Source organism: Embiotoca jacksoni, unplaced genomic scaffold, assembly GCF_022577435.1.
Source record: "Embiotoca jacksoni isolate LCO1_2020_lvr unplaced genomic scaffold, fEmbJac1.0.p SCAF_11, whole genome shotgun sequence".
Classification (NCBI taxonomy): domain Eukaryota; kingdom Metazoa; phylum Chordata; class Actinopteri; family Embiotocidae; genus Embiotoca; species Embiotoca jacksoni.
In genome coordinates this window covers 8,990,382-9,009,729 of record NW_027185241.1, presented here as the reverse complement: position 1 = coordinate 9,009,729, position 19,348 = coordinate 8,990,382, and the positions used below count along the sequence as shown (strand labels likewise).

Below are 19,348 nucleotides of genomic sequence, written 5' to 3'. Positions count from 1 at the left end.
TTCCTTTTTATGTGTTCATTTTGTGCCTTCGGTTACTGAGGAAATGGGTTTGTAGAGGCAGCTGTGAAAGTACAGTGATGCGCACTAGGTAAGTATTTAAACATTTGTGAGAAGCACTGATCTAATACTGAGGTATCTCGGCTCAGCTTTGTGAGGAGAAACACTGTAAACCAATGATAGGGCAGCATTTGATTTTTCTTTTGACTGAATGATATTTTTGCTCTTATATTAGTCAATGTATATTGACAAGTTTTGCTTGCTTTAACCTAAAAAAAACAACCTAAAAAAAAACACTCAATCGTACCATGATTAAATAATTCCCGGTTTTGTCTGTTGAAACATTCTTTTAACTGGAAATATGTACAAAACATTGGCTAGCTTCATTAGAATGGAAAAGATTTTTTTTTCCTTTTCCCTGCTATTTCTTGAAGAGGAATGAAACTAGCATGTATATAGAAATTATGACTGTGAATTCATAATTCCAATGAATTCTTTCAGTACTGAGATTGCTGTATATTTTATGAGTAATAAAGAAATGAGTTATTTAATAATGAATATGAGTCTTTTATGGAGTATTGCCTTTAATTCTGTTATACAAGACACTCAGTCCAATGGGTCTTTTCATAAAAGACATTCTCAGGGGATTGATATTGTGCATAATGGCTAGTATACTAATTACATGAATTCTTGGGCTACTTTGTCATTTTAAAAAGGCCAGTCGAACACACTGCTGCTCTTCAAGTTGAATAAATGTTTTGTACAACCCAAGACAAGAGCTGTGCTGATTCTGCTTCATCCATAACAATATTTCTTCTGTCAAGATATAAATTATAAGTAAAATTTAGTAAAAAATGTGAAAAGAATGTTTTATCTAGAGCTAAAGGAATTGTTTTTGCACAATTGGTTGGACAAACTGAGGGCCTGCAGCCTAAATTGAACCAATTCATATTAAACAGGCGCGGCGTTTAAACAGTATGTAATGAGCATGCCGCTTGTGTGAGGTCACGCACAGTGACTCCCAATGATTGGCTCACAAACCGGAAGTGGAGTGACGGAGGCGGATCCGAGCTAATCATTTGTTGACGCAGCGAGCAGGTAGCAGCCAATTTGTTCGCAACAGTTTCGTGTAACATTCACGAGTCTCTGCAGAGTCATGGACGAAGTGACAGGAGCTCAGCTGATTGCCGAGTCTCTAAAGACTCAGGTAAGATCGTTTGAAAACATATAACACTGCAAAGATGTACGAAATATTGTAAACTGTAGGTTTCTGTCTGTGCTGAAGTGAACCTGTTAGGGTCCGAAAAGTGTGTCAAAGTTCGAGTGCAGCGCTGTCGGGCAGAGTTGAACGAACTAGTCACATCCTTTACTTCAATAAAAGCACCAATGCATCAAATTAACAGTACTCCATTACAAGTAAAAATCCTACATAAAAAAATAAAATAAATACTTCTAAAACTAAATAAGTACCACCAGTAAAATATAGTTAGAGTAGTAAAGTAAAAGTACTGCACAGCACTGTAGCCTGCATACGGATTAGTAGTAAAATACAATATTGAAATTAAAGCACTGCTTTGTTCCGTCTGACTGACATATTAGTATGTATGACATCATTAGATTATTATTATTATTATTACTGAAGCATCAGTGTGTAAGCAGCATGCTACTGTTGTAGCTGCTGCGGGTGAAACTAGTTTGAACTACTTTATATCCAGTTTTATATCCGTGGACAGCAGATAAATCTGAGGGGTCGTCAGAGGACTACTGGGACTGGAACTAATCTTTGATTTTTGGTGATATATTGGATCATTTGAAAATGTACTGAAATGAAACCATACGAGAAGTTTATAGAGGGAAAAAAAAAAATCACTGTTCACAAATCTGGCCCGACTACACACTGCTGTTTGTAAGAGAAGCTAAAACGATTAGAAACCTCTGAATGTGTACGTGGTTACTTTCCACCAGAGCTGGCAGGATTAGTCAACTTTTAATGCAGTTCAATTTAGTTAATTTACAATTGCATTTATTCGTAAAACTTGTTAATCTCAGGGACCAATGTGTGTACCTGCAGGAGGTGGAGTACATGTTCGGGATAGTTGGTGTTCCTGTCATTGAAGTGGCCATGGCTGCTCAGGCTGCAGGGATCAAATATGTGGGAATGCGCAACGAACAAGCGGTAAACACTCATACCAGCACTTAATCCTTAAAACCACTATGATGTTATTTTAATATCAAATCAATTCTGTCACACCACAGGCGTGCTATGCAGCATCTGCCATTGGATACCTTACAGGGAGGTGAGTGCACTGAGCTACTGAACAGAACAATGTGAGCAGCTGGTGTGGCACTGTGTAACCTACATGTTGCCGTTTCCTGTGGTTGTCCAAATCCAGACCGGGTGCCTGCCTGGTGGTGTCTGGACCAGGTCTCATTCATGCTCTGGGAGGAATGGCCAACGCCAACACGAACTGCTGGTACGGTGACTCTGTAAACAAACTTTTATTCAGCTGGCAGTCTGTAGAGTTTATTTAGTTTATAAAGTGAGTGTTGCCTTTGCTCAGGCCGGTGGTTGTTATCGGAGGGTCCTCAGATCGAAACCAGGAAACAGCAGGAGCCTTTCAGGAGTTCCCTCAGGTGACGCCTGCCTTCATGTGGCTTTTCATTTGACGATGCTTCATCACATTGACACTGTTGTTATTTGTTGCTAGGTGGAGGCATGCCGCCTGTACAGCAAATTTTCTGCAAGACCCAGCAGTCTCGAAGCCATCCCCTCCGTAATAGAGAAGGTAACACAACGATGTGCTCTCGCACTCTCTTTAACTTATTTTTGCTCAGTAATGTATGCAACATACTTACATGAGGTGTTTTGTGTCATCGGATAATATTAACCTAAATGTGACTGAAGTTTAATGATGTTTGGTTGCTCGTAGGCTGTCCGCACAAGCATGTATGGACGTCCAGGTGCTTGTTATGTGGATATTGCAGGGGACATGGTCAACGCTAAAGTGGACAGGAACAAAGTCAGGTGTGTTGTCATTTTTATATTTTGTTTTAAATATTTTTTTATGCACAGTGTTACTTGTGAGATTTCCAGGTGAAAAAACATTCAAAGAAGTGTGTCTCTCCTGCAGAGAAGTGTCCTGCTGTCCTCCCCCACCAGTGAGTGTGGCTGATCATGGTGCCATCACAGAAGCCATCTCTGTCTTAAAAGCCGCAAAGGCTCCCTTAGTCATCATTGGCAAAGGTAACGCAAAACAAACATTTGCCATTAACTCTCCTTAACTTTCCATCACTGGTGAATATGTTGGGTGTAGTAGATACTACACAATAACAGCAATGCAATTGTGTCCAACAGGAGCAGCCTATGGCAGAGCAGATACTGTGCTGAGGGAGTTTGTAGAACTGAGTGGCTTGCCGTTCCTGCCCACCCCCATGGGTAAAGGGGTCCTCCCCGATGATCACCCCAACTGTGTGGCTGCTGCCCGCTCAAGGTCAGCTTTACTTTCCAAACCAAGCTTTCTAAAGAACCAAACATTTGTTTGCAACATTATCTCAACCAAGATGTTAGTGATCAATAGTACTATCTGTAACAGTACAGAATGACAATACAGTACAATAGTATAGTAATAAAAGTATGTACTTTGTATATTTTTCAGAAGCAAATTCAACAAAATATTGTACACTTTTAGAGAAGCAAAGTTCCAAAATGACATTTTCATATTGTATATCATAGAGATCTTGTCTTTTGCAATGATAATAACATAAATCTGTGGTTTTCACTCAGATTATGGAGTCATAATAAATGTTTTCAATTCTCCACACGTGGGATAATATCTGACAAGTTGTATGTTTCATGTCTAAAGAACCTCACATTTACTGAGAACCACCTGACAGAGGGGTGTTTGCCTTCATTACATCATGGAAACAGGAACATACAATCGCATTGGGTTTTATCCTGCTTATATCATGGCCACATGCCAACAAAATGATGTATGTAATCAAACTTGAACATAAAAAGATAGTATTCGAATTTGTGTGTTCTTAGACCAAGTCTGACTAAACAGGAAGGTGTTCATGAGGCAGCTCCTAGTTTTTGTGTTAAAGGTGCAAAAGATCAAATTCACATTTATGTCTTACAATATGATCAAAACTTTCTGCCCAGAAGAGATAAAGCTACATAATGCTCACTCTCTTCCTCATGTATAGGCTGTCTCTCTCATCCTTCACTCATACCCGAAACTCCTTCACGTCTTTTTATTTGGGCAGTTTTGGTCACGTTTGCTCTCTAGTTGATTCACAGATTCACGCTGTGAGCTCTTTCGCTGAGATTAGAGACTCATTAATTTTGGGATGGCAAACAAACATCTTTTTCATGGCTGTCCAGTTAAATGGTCACCTTCTACCCAATCAGAATCAAAAATTTCCAGTGACCACAGTATGAATACATTAAAGACATGTATTCAGCAAAGTCTTCCAAAATACTTATGCAACTGTGCATGCATATTTATTTAGTTTTTGATAGACTAATTCTATCTCAACCCAATATTTTACCGCCTCTATTCGTTCTGTTACAAAGAGCTCTTCTCCAGGCTGATGTCGTGCTTCTGCTTGGAGCCAGGCTCAACTGGATTCTACATTTTGGTCTGCCACCCAGATTTAACCCAAATGTTAAGATCATTCAGGTATGCAAGTGACCAAGCCAAGTGTCTGTGTTAGTGTTGCCTTTCAGGTCTTCCAAAGTAATATTGCAATGCCTGTTCTCTGTTGTCAGGTTGACCTTTGTGCTGAGGAGATGGGTAACAATGTGAGGCCGGCTGTTGCTCTCCTGGGAGACATCAACGCTATTGTCACTCAGGTACATTATGGGCATGTCTACCCACAGACTCATCTTCCTCGTTGTGGTCTTTGTCATAAGATCCTGATGTGCTTTAAATATGTATATATAAGAGCAATGTTTCTGTGTTTGAGCTTTTGAAAAATGATTTTTTTTTTTTTTATGACTTTGTGACCGTGAGACATCTGTGTTTTATCAGAATCAACTTTATTGGTCAAATTCCTCCAAAATCATCACTACAGAGTCATACAACTGGTTGGTCGTAATTTGTTATTAACATTTTTTTCTTTTTTCCTTCAGCTCCTGACGTGTGTCCACAAAGACGGCTGGAAATATCCCTCTAATGCAGAGTGGTGGAACACACTGAAGAAAAAGATTGCTGCTAATGCAAAAATATCAAAGGTGGGTTTAACTCACTTGCAATGTGACACTGTATGTGGTTACTGAAACTGTGTCACCTGCTGATGATGTTCGTTTAATATAATTATGTATTTAACACATTTTCATATTGTATCTTGTATTATTTTTTATCCAAGTTTTGTTTTCTTGTTTTATTCAATAGGAACTTGCCCTTGTGGCAACATTGCCCATGAACTACTACACGGTGTTTCACCACATTTCCCAGCTGCTGCCACGAGACTGCATCATTGTCAGCGAGGGTGCAAACACCATGGACATCGGACGCACCATGCTGAATAACTATCTTCCTCGGCACAGGCAAGCCAGTTTCCTTCAAGTAGAGATTAAAGACACACTTCATAGTTGTGTTAAGTGATTGGAAAAACAACTGTCCACATAAAGCTGCGTGTGCTGCAGGAGGATTGATAAAGATGAGTGAGTCCAGGTGCCTCAGCTAACGGATGCCAAATACGGAGATAATCTGATCCAGTGTTTCTGGATGTAAATTTACGTGTTGTCTTAAAGACTAAATTCACCAGATGCTAACACTCGGTACAGATATAATTATTGTAAGTGAGGAATGTGTCCGGCTTGCTGTGTATATGTTCATGCTTGTCTCATAATGCTTTAAATGAGCTATTTTAGACCAAAATGGTGTTATCTGGAGACCTTAAAGATCCAGTCTTTGGTTATTTTTTGTGTCAGTAAGTGATGCTTTTAAGAACAAATAGGGTGAGAAACTGAAAATATTAAATACTCATTAAATTGATGAAAACACACCAGGATAAATGGAAAGAAACACTTCCTTGTGTAAAAATGCAGAGGATGTAATACCTGCATCCAATTTGCAAAATAATACTGGGTAAAGTAGCAGAAATATGCACAAGACTGGGAACTAAATTTGGGTTCACTGCAGTCTCCTGCACAAATTGTAATCTTGAAAGATGTACACTCTAAAGCAGCAAAGTTTTCAGATAGAAACAGGTGATCCACCTAATGTTGCACTCTACCCTGTCACAAACAGACCCCACCCCATGCTCCTCCTCCATGTCTACATGAGAAGTACACATTTTCAGGGAGATGTAAATTTCCCTATGTGACCCCAGGAGCATTTTATTCATAGCAAAGATTTTTTTTTTACCCTAAATTCTCAAATAGAAAGCTAAAACCAACATTTGCTTATTGACAGAAGTCTTTAAGTCTCTAATAAGTGCATTTTTAGTTGATTATTGTTAACTAATTCTACAGGTTGGATGCAGGCACCTTTGGAACGATGGGAGTGGGCCTTGGTTTTGCTATAGCAGCAGCTGCTGTGGAGAGGAGCGAGAACAAAGGCAAAAGGGTCGTCTGTGTGGAGGGGGACAGTGCCTTTGGATTTTCTGGCATGGAGGTTGAGACCATGTGCAGGTTGATTGGGTTCCACTGTTTCTGTTTATTATATACAGTCCAACCCCTGATATACTTTGATTTTTTTACATTTGTCTTCTCTTTTTTTTTTTATCAGGTATAATCTACCTGTAGTCATCATTGTGGTCAATAATAATGGTATATACAGTGGATTGGATCCTGAGACATGGAAAGAAATGACAAAAATGGGAGATCTCACCTCAGTGTGAGTACACACATCATTGGGCAAAAGCACATTCACAATCAACCATGTAAAAAACTGTGACTTAATGAAAGGTGTCTTATGTCATCGTGTTGCCTTCTAGAGCCCCTCCTGTGGCCCTCCTACCCGAGGCCCGCTATGATGAGGTCATGACGGCGTTCGGAGGTCGAGGGTTCCTGGTGAGGACGGTGGAGGAGCTGCGTAGTGCCTTACAGCTCAGCCTGAGTGACTGGGAGAGACCGAGTCTCCTCAATGTGCTTATTGACCCGGCCTCAGACAGAAAACAGCAGGTAACTATGACCTTTAGGAAAACACACAGAGTGGTACAGGTCAAAATGAAAAAATACACTGGAGTTTTATTTTGTAGTTGGGGAGGTATTTTGCTCATCTGAACAGGTTCTTTGACAATAATGACAGGCAGGAAATCTTTAGACTGTCCTGTGAAGATGCCACGCCCCTAGTTGTGAGGAAGTAACTGACTCTGATGACTCTTCTTTTGCTTGAAATGCTGTTGTAATATCACTATCTCTGTTTTGTAGTCAACGACTAAATGCAGGAGGAAGGGGTCTCCATTGCTGATGGCATATTTGAAAAGTTTAATAAGATTCTCATTCACTAAGAAACGTGGCACCTTCACTGAATAAATATTAGATGTTACCTGTCTGTTATTAGAACCAAAAAAAAGCCATTGGGATTAATGGCAAGACAAATTTATTTTACAATAGATGTTTATTCTGCCTTCTCTGAATAGTCCCCCTCTAAAGCTAGAGAGGAGAGAACTCGTCTGTACACAAAGTGCCAGCCAGGACTTTAAACTTGTAAAACTACAAGATCCAAAAAAAATGGACACATTTGCATGTGCACTATTATGGAGACATATCCAAAAATGAGCAATTGTTAAAGTAATTTCCAATCCACAAATTACCAAAGTCTGCAAAAAAAAATAAACACAGGTGACAGGATATGTAGCAGCGCAGATAGATCACCTAAAGTTAGGTTAGCTGTTGGCCCATCTTATCAAACATTTCCTTTTAAAAATAGATTTTTGAAATGTACTTGTAAGTGATGCATTAACAAGTGATTACAGCTGATTGGCTGAGATGCATGTCTCCAATAGCAGTGCGCCTGAACATGTGATTGTTAACACTGAACATACAGTACACTTCATGCAGAGAAGCTTAGATTCACCTCTATAAAAATTACAACAAACCACAGAACTACAACCAGCCAGAACAACATCTATGGCTGAATCCTCTGTGCTTTCAATCGCTTGCCAACTTAATGGGTACACTGATAAAATCAGGAGGCTCTGAGGCTGCTAAACCCACCACATGTTAACACTTTTTAAAGACTTTTAGACAGTCAGGATTAAAGGGTCTTTAAAAAGAACTTGGCACTGGTGATAATAATTTATATCTCAAGTCTCACCTTTGACCACATTTTATCCCTTTTTGGCTCAGTGTCCTGACAGACTTGATGTGAGAACAGACTTGACAGTATATGAAATATATGACCAAAACCTGCCGGACTGATTCGGCACCTTATTTTTAACTGGTGCCCTGCAGGAAGTCAAAAAGAGAGTGAGTGACTTTGACAGTCGCAACAGTAAAGCCAGACGTGATTAAAAGTAACAGCGTTTTCGGTTCGTGATTTGTCTACGGCGACAAACATCTTGGTGTTTACTTGACTCTGGTCTCATCCTTACGGGGCTATGTGACCGACATGCCTTTCTGAGAAGTAATCCGTACACTCCAGGTGCAACGCAGAACTGTTGTATTCCACTCACAATCCCTCCACCTCACACCAACCTGACCTTTCTATTTCAGGGTCCCCATAATTAGAAAGCACGGGCCTCTGTGTTTATGTTGAATGTATCCACGCAACCCTTTACAGACATAGTTGAAGGTTGTGTTGGGGGCAGTATCCATGACGCCAAACTACGTGGCTGTGCACTCTGCGGCCAGTAGAAACACTTTTCCCTTTATTTGAGGTGTGCTGCCTCATAGTTTGTCACCTAGCTAAAAGTCGAGTCGGAATGAAGACAAAACTATTATTTGTTGCGGCACAACAACCAGCATTCATAGGGGTCACAAAAAGCTAAACAGCTCTATCATTCAGGAGGCCTAATGAAATGCTGTGTTGTCTGTATTTGCAGGAGTTTCCTTGGCTCACACGCTCCAACCTGTAGACTTGAAACTCCCTCCTTTGTCCAGAACATTATCCGATGAGCAGTGATGGTTTTCTTCAGGCAACTGGAAAATATGTAGCTGCTTTTGTATTTGTGATTGTTTCCATGAAATAACTGAATATTGTTTTGATTTTTGCAATACTTCAATATTAAAATTAACTAAATAACACTACAATAAAGCATTTTTACACATTATATAATGAATGCTATTTCTTTGTCAAATTAGTCTTTTTTTTTCCTCAATTGGGCTGCGACTTTCAGTTCCTCTGATGATTATTGTCTTGAATAATTGTTTGGTGTATAAAATGTCAAAAAACAGTGACAATCTGCATTTAAAAAAGCTGAAGCTATGTCTTGTTTTGTGAGAACAGATCAAAAACCTAAAGGAAAGTTATTTTATTTTACAAGAATGTAAAACAACGACAACAACAAATAGAACATCCTCGCACTCAAGTAGTAATTGATCATAGATCATAATAGTTGCAGATTAATTTTGTGTCAGTCAACTTATTGATTAATATTTCAATTCTAATAGATAGCATTATTAGTGTACAGTATGTGGCTTAATAGATGATGTAGTGTAAAGGAGGAAAAAACTAGAAGACTTAAATATGATTTCATATGTCCTCACCTTTCTCCTTATGTACCTTCATTAATTTACACCATTTAATATCACATTTTGTCAGGGAAGTCTTTCAAAAACGAGGAATTCTAGCAGCAGTGACAGCATGTGCAATGTTTACATATTTATATGCAGTCAGAGCTTCAAGCTGGATGACTCAATCACTTAAGTCTCTTGCAGACCTGATGCATTTTGTCACTGGTGCTTTTGTAATCTATGCAAACAATGGAATCAGAATTTTCACGAGTGCTGTTGAGAAGCGATGTAGATTGTATTTTGTAGTTTTTTTTTTTTTTTTTACAGCTCTTACAAGAGCCTCTGTGGAAATGCAGACACTTTATTTTGTGAGACAGACTGTAAAGTAAAACCGATATAGCTTGAACTACATGTATAACACAACGTAGAGTGTGCTGCATAAAAAAGATGCACTAATCAATACAATTATTGGCGGATACAGTTTTGAAAGATATATTGGGACGTACAAATGCACTTAAACACCTTCGTGCTGAATCCTGTTCTTTAAGAAAAGCCCACTGTGAGTTGGTCTCTGATTAAGTCTTCCTAGTGGAGTGGAAACAACAAAAGGCACCCCCTACAGTAGTAGAGATCTAATATTGGCAGCAGGAGCAGCTGGCGGGCTGTCTCCTGTAATTTTAGAGCACACTGATGCGGAGGAAAGGTTTAATGGGTATTGGTCAGCGTACCCTCTTCTGAGGGCGTAAAGGAGACAGAGCCGAGCAAGCAGAGAGGGAGGGGAGCAGAGGGAGAGGACGGTGAGGAGAGAGGGAGAGGGGAAAAAAAAAAAAGGCAGCGCGTGAGGGCTGCTGTGGCTCAGAAATAAAGTCAGGCAACTATCTGGAGCAGCATGACTCTTCTAACATTTGGACTGTATCTGCCACTGTGGTTCTGTTATGGCCTGGCTCAATCCTCTTTACTGGACAGCTTTATTTCATTCCCAGCAGGTAAGAATATGGTAATCCCGGGCTCGCATGTGTGTGTCTGTCCTGTACTGTACATACAGTACTGTGCACGCACAGGAGTAGAGGGGGGCTGTAAAAGCACGGATTCTAAATGTTTAAGTTTTAGATTAACGTTGAGCTAATCTTCATACAGTGCAGTTGTTTTTATTTTCTTGTTGCCCATGAGGTAGATTGGAAATGCCTCTATAAATAGCGAGACCAGCTCCAGTCCTCCAGTGAGAGGCACAGGCACTTCATATCTGTGTCCAGCTCAAGGAATCCTGCTGGATGGGTGTCATGATTTGATAGTTTGCACCTGTTTCCCTGTTTGCTTGTGCTGCTCCTGCATGCTGTCGCCTCCTTGATTTGTCCAATATTTGCTCTGTGTGTGGGATTTGTTGACAATTTGTCACGTTACTCAGTTGCATGTCCATGTGTCATGAAATAAGCATTTCTCCTCTCATGCCAATGATCAGTTTTACTGGTGCTGTAGTTAAAAAAAAAAATTTAAAAAAAAAAAACATAACCGTGTCGTCTTCTGACTGTCTTCTCTTTGACTCCTGGCATCATTTGTGACTGCATGTAACACCATGAATAGCTATGAGATCCCAGGAGCAGCAAAAGAGATTCAACCCATGCTGTTTACTGAGTCCGCCTCCACCTCCCCTGTTTCCTCCACCCCCTTCACTTTGGCGCCGCCATGCTCATGTGAGTCAAAGTCATGTGACTTTCTATTGTGAAATATGTGACTGTTGATATGTCCTTGGGTTACATCTAAACAGCACCATATTCATTGTCTTTCGACCGCTGAATAAGGGTATCGCTTATAGAACTCTGATGGTAAAACATCCAGGAAAAATGACTTGACAAGCTTTTTTTTTGTAGGTTGTGAAGTGTTTGGTCAATAATGGGATCAATTTGAGACTTAGACGTCTTTAACAAACTTTTTCAAGACAGCGGTAGTCAGTGTTGTATTGTCTTCTAATCAGAAATATCATTCTGCTGACTTTTCTACAACAAGCATTTGTCAAAGTTGCAAAAGAAAAAAAACTATTTTAATTTTTTTTTTTTTTTTTTTTTTATATATAACAGAACGAAGGTGAAGGTGAATCTGGTTTGGGCAATCAGAACAAAGGTTCTGCCTGCGTCCGAGGCCCCCCGGGGCCTTCTGGTCCCCCTGGACCTCAGGTAGGAAACCAGACTCTTCTCAAACATCATGGTTCTCCTAACATTAATAATACACTATAGATGTGGGACCTTGGCATTGTCATTATATTATTCTAAGACATTTTCCATCACAATTTGACTTCACCAACAGTCTGACTAAATCACTGTCTGTTTCATGTTGGGGTCTACATATTTTTAGGGTGTAAAGAATTTGTACTCCAGCAACATAGGGCCCCCCGCCTCCTCCCCAACTTGATAGTTCCTGCAGAGCAGGAGATGGGGATTTCTCTGGTCCATGCAGCACAGCAGCCCATTAACGCTCTACATTTAGCTGGGACACAAATAGCCTTTTTCCACTGCCTGCCAGTGTGCCACACATCATTCTCAGAAACTGTCCGAAGAGCTGTCTGCTTGGAAAGCCGTACCGTGTCGCGTAAATTCCAGGGATTACCAGCACATGCCTGTGTGTGTGTCCATGTGTTTGTGTTCTCTGGTGATGAAAGATATTAAGACGTTTTGGTTCAATAGCAGCTTGTGACTCAACCTATCCACTGTCAGCTCAGCATTTAAGAAGCGAAAAGCAGATTTACCAAATGATAGGTGAAGCTTTTGTCCTGGTAGCTAATCTTAGGGTTCTAAAGCACCAGCTGGATTGCAGCAGCATTTCAATACATCAAAAGAGACCCACGAGGCACTTTTTAAATCAATAGGGGCAACTCAGCCTTTAACTAATTGAAACTGCAGCTGTGGGCTCCCAGAAGCAGACGGGACATTGTGGTGGGATGTTGTGGAGAATAAAACTAATTTAGATGTCTATCTCTGTAATTTACAAGAAGGTACTATATATTTAATGTTCTTTATGTTCATTAGGGTCCGCCTGGAATACCAGGGATCGGAGGGCCTAAAGGAGAAAAGGTATGAAGTTTATTTGGTCGAGCTTCATCAAATTTTTCAGGCTACTTATTATTCTTAGAAGCTAAAGTTCAATTGACCTGTTGCACATGACTGAAAAATGCTCCCTGGAAGTGTATTAAATGACTGCTGTCCTTGTCCCCTCCTCCACATCCTGTTGTCAGGGAGAAATTGGACGACCTGGGCAAAAGGTGAGAGTCTCCATTAATCACTCCATATTCTTTACTAAGTGGATTTGCTCAAAAATGAGATACAATGCCTCCGCCTGCTCGCTAGCTGTAAGTCAGAGCGCTGCCAGTGCCTTGTTGTGTACATCAAGAGATTGTGAGCAAGCACAACCTTGACAGGACACAGAACAGACATATTGACAGGATGCAAGGGTTGCAGGGCTGCTGAGACAGGCTGTTTTTATGGCCCAGGGACTTGCTGTCGGTCTGCTCTCTCACAGAAGGGGGGAACATATTGCATCCATATCAACATCCAGCATCAGGCTTCCCCATCAGATGCCCTCTCCTCCCTCTCTGTTAGAATGACAGGAAGATAGACACAGCTTTATTTAAAGCTTAGGACATAGTTTTGACGTTTGGAGAGAAGTGACCTCCCAAATGATCAGTCGCCGTGGTGGGGCGTAAAATCGGCCCAGTGGGGGAGCTTCACTGGTCGGTGGCCTGACTGAGCAGCTTTGCAGTGCTGCAGTGCAATTTAGCTTAGTGCTTCAGCCAGGTCATTAATCATTTTATTTCCCACAAGCACAGACTCCTGTTCTATATACAGCCCATCATTTAATTAAAGAGAGCAAAGTGACAGGGCTCGTTAAAGCCATTCTCCCCCTACATGTGCAGCAGTGTCTGATGAATACTGTAGCAAACTGGCTGTCAGCTAATGCAGCAAATTCTGCACTTAGATTTCTCTTTTCTTAATCTGCAAACAGGCACATGAGGCTCAGATTTCATAAGCAGCTAACTTCTTCAACTGCGGCAGCAACTGTTTTATTAGTCTTTTATAAGGCATTTCAGGTTGTGTTTCCTGTCAGGGTCGGACAGGGCCTCCTGGACTTCCTGGGAAACCGGGGCCGCCTGGATGGCCAGGACCAAGTGCGGCCAAAGTGAGTAAGTCAGACCTTATAATGTAGATCATATAGAATATGACATTACAATAGACCAGTAAGTGCCAGAGTGCCAGATATGATTTGCATTCAATCCCATACTGTGTGATGTAAGTTGAAGACAACCTTCTCTATGTGGATGCTCGATGCAACAGAATAAAAAGAAGCATCTGAGTTCAAAGTCTGCACTCATAATTTTTTTTCATTGGGTTGTGGTAATATTTGTGGCATGTGTTTTTAATAAATGAAGCCAATCAAAAATCTGTCTGATATTTTCCTCTGCGTCAGGGTGAGAAAGGTGACCACGGGCTGATGGGTTTGCCCGGAGCCAGAGGACCAATTGGGCCGAGGGTATGACTTACATATGAACTACACTAATCTGGAATGATGTCAACTTTACTCTATTTTGTTTCATCTTATATCATTGTTTAAATATCTTTAATTCTAGGGTTTACCTGGGTATAAAGGAGAAAAGGTACGTGACGGTTTTATTCAGTGGGGCATACCATAAGAGTTATCGATTAACATCCTTATCTCTAACTGTAATCTGCTCCATCAGGGATCGCGAGGTGACCGTGGTGAGAATGGATTAAAAGGAGACAAGGTGAGTAAAGTTTATGAGCAGTACTGTACATCCACTGTTTGAAATCTGAGTTAATATTGTCTACTGTTGTTTACCCACAGGGTACAATGGGTTTCCCAGGAATGCTCGGGCAAAAAGTAAGTAACACATTCATACACGCAGGGGTTATGACTTTGTGTCCCCCAGAATTACAGCTTTTATCATCTGGACAATTAGAAAAAGTTTTTGAAAAGTGAATTGGTCTGATGTGTTGTGCAGGGTGAAATGGGTCCAAAAGGAGAACCTGGAATCTCAGGAAACAGAGGACCCACTGGCCGACCAGGGAAGAGAGGCAAGCAGGTGAGGAGTTTGCGGACGATCTGGTTGTTCTGCATTACAGCAGTAGCATATGGAGTTATATTTGTGTCTTAGTTTTGGGTGTGCAAGTCTCAACAATTTGCGCACAGAAAAAGATTGATGTAGTTTTATTTACGGTGTTGTAGGTAAATAAAAATGTGTTTTGTGGAGAGGATACAGTGAGTTTGGCAGTGCTCAGAGCAGGGAGAATTAATAGGTCAAATTAATACAACTCGGAGAGAGGTTATTATTTTTACGCTTATGCAGATTGTAGCAAACACAGAAATACATTTACTGAAAAGAGTAGATTGTTGCTCAAATTATATTGATAATTTCTTTGAAATAATTTCTCCTATGTGCCTCCTAAAAAAAAAACAATTTGGACCTAAAAATTTGTGGCTCAGAAGGGAATTTTAACTTTACGACACGTGGTATAAAGAAATGCTTTGAACCTGACCACGTTCTCTTGTTTTGGTTGAGTTTTAGGGAGTAAAAGGAGACACAGGAAGTCTAGGTCCTATGGGACCTGCAGGCCCACAGGGACCTCCGGGCCACCCCGGTCCTCCTGGTTCACCTGCCACAGGTGAAATCCCCTGCAGATATAAAAACTGTCATGTTGTTCTGTCATGATTTAGATTGTGTATGCTCTGCACTTTGTCTGTACTGAGAGTGTGGGAAAAGCTGTGCTACCAATGGGAAGGGAAGCAAACACTCATGTCAGCAAGACCAGTGTAAGAGGTAACACCGGTACTCTTATTTAGAACCAGAGAAATCTAATCTCCTGAGTCGAAACAGGATGCTTTCATCATGACATCATGGGGCTAAAATGGATTCCCAGATGGCAAGCCTTCGTACAGTTTTACTAATATTACATCACCACATAATCTAAGTGACATTTCTTATCTTGATCAGGTTTCTGTAGGAATAAAGCTGATTGTGTTTGCTTCCTGACAGATAAATCAAAGATACTGCCTCAGCAACACTCAAGCCGACAGTGTTCTGTTACTTTGCACTCCACACTCAGCTTCTGCTTGTTGTTTGTGCTGTTTGCCTTGTGTTTTTTCATGTATTTATTTTTTTTGTTCTCTTTGTATATGTAGGTCTCTACATGCTTGGAGCAAAGGGTGCACGGGGTCCACCGGGGCCTCCTGGAAAGTGTAGCTGCAGATCTCTCAGTAGTTCTCCATACGATGATTATCACTCCACAGGAAACTATCCCAAAGTACCCGCGGTGAGGAATGACTAGTCTTGTTACAGTCAAATGCTTCTATTACAGACACATCACTGAAAAACTTGAATTAAATTTAAATGTTGAATGTTTTTTGTCAAAAGGTATATAAAATTCTCTGATATTTTGCAGACTTACAGGTATTGTGTTTTTTAGAAACCCTTGATTTAATGTTTTTTAATAGCTTTTGAGTTAATTATTTTAAGATAATGAGTAAGATATGTATTGAAACATAAAAATATGCCCACCTGGGGTATATATATTGCTTTAAGATACATGCTGCCAGCTGGAATATTACATTTTTATGTTGAATTTTTCAGAATTGCTCTACAACATGACTAAATATTCAAAATGCTCTCATATTGCCTTTCATTTAGATCTTCGTGGTGAGCAATGAGGAGGAACTGGAGCACATTCAGACCGATAATGCTCTTGCATTCCGAAAAGACCACAGATCTCTCTATTTCAAAGATATCGATGGCTGGCTGCCAATCCAGGTATCACCGCACACAGCAAAATTAAACTGTATCTTTTTTCTTTTCTTTTTTTCATGTTTGTTTCAGACAGATCTTCATTTTTGCTTCAGTTTTTTAAACTCTGTAAAAGACCTTTCCATTCCAGATGACACCCTTCCAGTCCATGGAAAATGCACCTGACGATGAAGGCTACTGCGGTGACGGGATAGTGCAGATCCCCAACGGGGAGGAGTGTGATGACGGAAACAGAGTAGTCACTGACGGCTGCGTCAGTAAGTCACTTGTCTGTGTTAGATGGTCTATAAAAGTTCAACAAATACCTTAGTTGTACTTTGCTGTGCACATATAACATCACCCCCACACTCCTGCTGTCTCCCCTTACAGAGTGTAAACATGCCCACTGTGGAGACGGATACCGCTATGAAGGGGCTGAAGAGTGTGATGGAAAGGACTTTGGCTACCAGACATGTAACTCATATCTTCCAGGGTAAGCACAGTAAATACCTTCAGTATTTGTGGACACACAATTTTGCTGCATGAAAAGATAGAGATATAAAACTGTCCTAATGGTGTTTCTCCTGTTATTTGTAGGTCATATGGTCACCTCAAGTGCTCACCATACTGTGTTATTGACTCCACAAACTGCAAGTACTTCACTTGAGGAGGAGTCTGGACGGTGCTGCAGGATCCTCTGTGTGTTCTTTGCTTGACACATAACAGGAATATTTTAATGCAAAAAAAAAAACAGAACAATAATGCTCCAAGCAAGAGACTCCAAAAGAAGAGGCAGCCACTGATTCTATGGTGAAGGAAAGAACAAAACTTATATATAAATACATCCAGTATAACTCATATGTATTGCTGCTGAGATGCCACATAGCTCCCTGGAGTTATAGAGTCAGTCAGCGACGGTGAAAATCCACACATAGGAAATGCACAGGACAACTGCACGCCGTCTTAACAAGCAGGATTTTCGACGGGCCTCCTCACCGATGCGTGACTGGACCGGAACCAGAATGCAACAGTTGTGCGACAGCCGTGCAGAAACTTGATTAAGTGCCAGAAGGGAGATGTTGCAGAGAAGCAGTAGCTGCGATGGAGGAGTATTAATCTTGACCCAGTTACTGTTGAGAAAGAGAGGCAGTAGGACATCCAGAGCTGTCGCCCCAGGTATTCTACTGCGGTGTGAGTGACAGTGCACAGCATTTGCATGAGGCTGGGATTACTACAACCATGACAGCAGCTCTCATTCCCCAAGCATGTACCCTATCACTTTAATTATTATTGCCACGACAATTTTGGTACTGTATACTCTCAATATCACATCAAGAATCTCTGATGTTAAGGTAAAACCAGGTATATAGTAAGATCAATATATGTATGAGTAGGGATGTAGATAGAGGTGGTTATAGTGCACTACATATTCTGTATATAGTGAGTTACGCACTTCTAATCTTTGAGTGAGACTGTTAGATCCGGAGGCCGGCCACACTTGAGTTCTACCTGGTCCTGAAACTTCAGAAATTGACTTAGCCTCATTAGCTTTGGTGGATCTGTACTTAACAGCGACACCCAGTCTGGACAAGGTTTCATAAATCCAAAAACTTCTCAGGAACTAACAGGTAATGTAGCTCCATACAGCACCTCTCACACGTACCCTCCACCAACTCTCTTTGTAAATGAAATGGCAGTGACTGTACACTGAGGCACACAGCTAACTCAAGCAAAAGCTTTAAGGCGTCGACCACGTGCGGCCCTGTAGAGTCAAGTTCCTTCCTTGTGCTTCGAAGGGAAATGAAATATACTGCATGTGAAGGCTTGAAACTGTTATGTTCTTAATTTCCTCACTGCACAGGAAAGACCGGACGAGTCTATAGCTGCTAGAGAGGGGGGGAATTCAAATTCCACACTATTATATGGTCATTACTGTATTTACTCTAATACCTCTTTATCCAGTCTTTCTGTCTTATATCCAGCAACAGAGAAACTCAACAGTAAACTTAACAGTGTAGATGTAGTCTGCTGTGTGTTGGGCACCAATGCTGAAAATGACTGTGCCAATATAAGCTGACTGTTTTTCCATAAGCTACCGTTATGAGTCGCTGTGCCAAGGGAGAGCTTTTTTTCAACCATACTTTGATGTAGTCGATTATTTCTTTGATGAGAGCAATCAAAAGATGAAGACTGTTAATATGTTGTGTCCGCATGCTTGTGAAGATCTGACTTTGTCTTTTGTAAATCATCATTGCATTCATCAGCATAGCAGGTGTCTTAAGAAATGTCAGTCTTGCTCTGCCCAGAGTGTTGCTACAGTACTGTATGTATGACAAACCTTATAGTGATGAACTGTGCCACGCACAAAGCTCAAGTACCTTCTGGAAACTGCTGAATGTTGTGTCTGTGGCCTGTGCTGCTGTGCTCTATCCTATAATGTCTATGCACAACAATGCTGAAATATGCATGTGGTAATGTACTGTAAGGCTTTATGAAGTGTAGTATGCACTGTGACAATATTGTTTTTCTTTATTCTGATATGATTTTTATAGTAGTTGTGGACAATTTAAAAAAAAAAAAGAATGGAAATAAAACAGGATTTTAAATCATTCACGCAGTCTTACATATGCAAGTTTAAACTTCGGTCAGCAGCTTCGTCCTGTCTGTTGAGACCAAGTGACTGGGCGCTGTGTGGACAGTGATGGAGATGCTATTGATGTTCTCTCAGAGCACAAACTGTAAAAAATAAAAAATCAACAGATATCTAGCAGGTGAAAAAAGATGCTGTCAGCAGCTCCTTGTAAAGTGCTGTGTTTAGTCTAAATAGTAAACAGACCACGCACTGAGCTCTTGCTGTTTCTCAGACATGGCAAAGGCTTTTCAGCTTTTTATTCTGTCTTAATGAAGCCACTCAGAGCTGAGTCCGTGCCTGGTAGATG

General features: G+C 40.7%; 2 protein-coding genes across 3 annotated transcripts; both read left to right on the top strand.

Annotated features, from left to right (window-relative positions):
• Positions 1-1,097: 1,097 nt before the first annotated feature.
• On the top strand, positions 1,098-9,230 carry hacl1 (2-hydroxyacyl-CoA lyase 1). The gene is made up of 17 exons (XM_069142978.1): positions 1,098-1,204; positions 2,069-2,173; positions 2,254-2,294; positions 2,391-2,471; positions 2,559-2,631; positions 2,706-2,783; positions 2,928-3,022; positions 3,129-3,241; positions 3,353-3,488; positions 4,574-4,679; positions 4,769-4,852; positions 5,132-5,233; positions 5,394-5,548; positions 6,479-6,637; positions 6,735-6,842; positions 6,943-7,129; positions 8,995-9,230. Exons 1-17 carry the CDS (start codon positions 1,154-1,156, stop codon positions 9,025-9,027), a joined length of 1,707 nt encoding a protein of 568 aa, XP_068999079.1. The 5' UTR covers positions 1,098-1,153; the 3' UTR covers positions 9,028-9,230.
• A 1,037-nt stretch (positions 9,231-10,267) lies between these two features.
• On the top strand, positions 10,268-19,018 carry colq (collagen-like tail subunit (single strand of homotrimer) of asymmetric acetylcholinesterase). Of its 2 annotated transcripts, none has more exons than XM_069142980.1 (17): positions 10,268-10,611; positions 11,207-11,316; positions 11,701-11,796; positions 12,646-12,690; positions 12,852-12,878; positions 13,721-13,792; positions 14,081-14,143; positions 14,241-14,267; positions 14,352-14,396; positions 14,477-14,512; positions 14,634-14,714; positions 15,198-15,294; positions 15,812-15,942; positions 16,317-16,436; positions 16,561-16,687; positions 16,800-16,902; positions 17,007-19,018. In XM_069142980.1, exons 1-17 carry the CDS (start codon positions 10,515-10,517, stop codon positions 17,074-17,076), a joined length of 1,347 nt encoding a protein of 448 aa, XP_068999081.1. In that variant the 5' UTR covers positions 10,268-10,514; the 3' UTR covers positions 17,077-19,018. The 2 variants fall into 2 exon arrangements, with proteins under 2 accessions (XP_068999081.1, XP_068999080.1); XM_069142979.1 differs by having other exon boundaries at positions 10,269-10,611; positions 16,546-16,687.
• Positions 19,019-19,348: the final 330 nt, after the last annotated feature.

What these genes read in the sequence shown, in the direction of transcription:
- hacl1 (XM_069142978.1), top strand. Translation starts at nt 1,154, where the DNA reads ATGGACGAAGTGACAGGAGCTCAGCTGATTGCCGAGTCTCTAAAGACT. An exon ending in CCGAGTCTCTAAAGACTCAG is followed by an intron (nt 1,205 to 2,068) that starts GTAAGATCGTTT and finishes GTGTACCTGCAG; the next exon opens with GAGGTGGAGTACATGTTCGG. An exon ending in GAATGCGCAACGAACAAGCG is followed by an intron (nt 2,174 to 2,253) that starts GTAAACACTCAT and finishes GTCACACCACAG; the next exon opens with GCGTGCTATGCAGCATCTGC.
- colq (XM_069142979.1), top strand. Translation starts at nt 10,515, where the DNA reads ATGACTCTTCTAACATTTGGACTGTATCTGCCACTGTGGTTCTGTTAT. An exon ending in GAGGACCAATTGGGCCGAGG is followed by an intron (nt 14,144 to 14,240) that starts GTATGACTTACA and finishes CTTTAATTCTAG; the next exon opens with GGTTTACCTGGGTATAAAGG. An exon ending in TCCTGGTTCACCTGCCACAG is followed by an intron (nt 15,295 to 15,811) that starts GTGAAATCCCCT and finishes TTGTATATGTAG; the next exon opens with GTCTCTACATGCTTGGAGCA.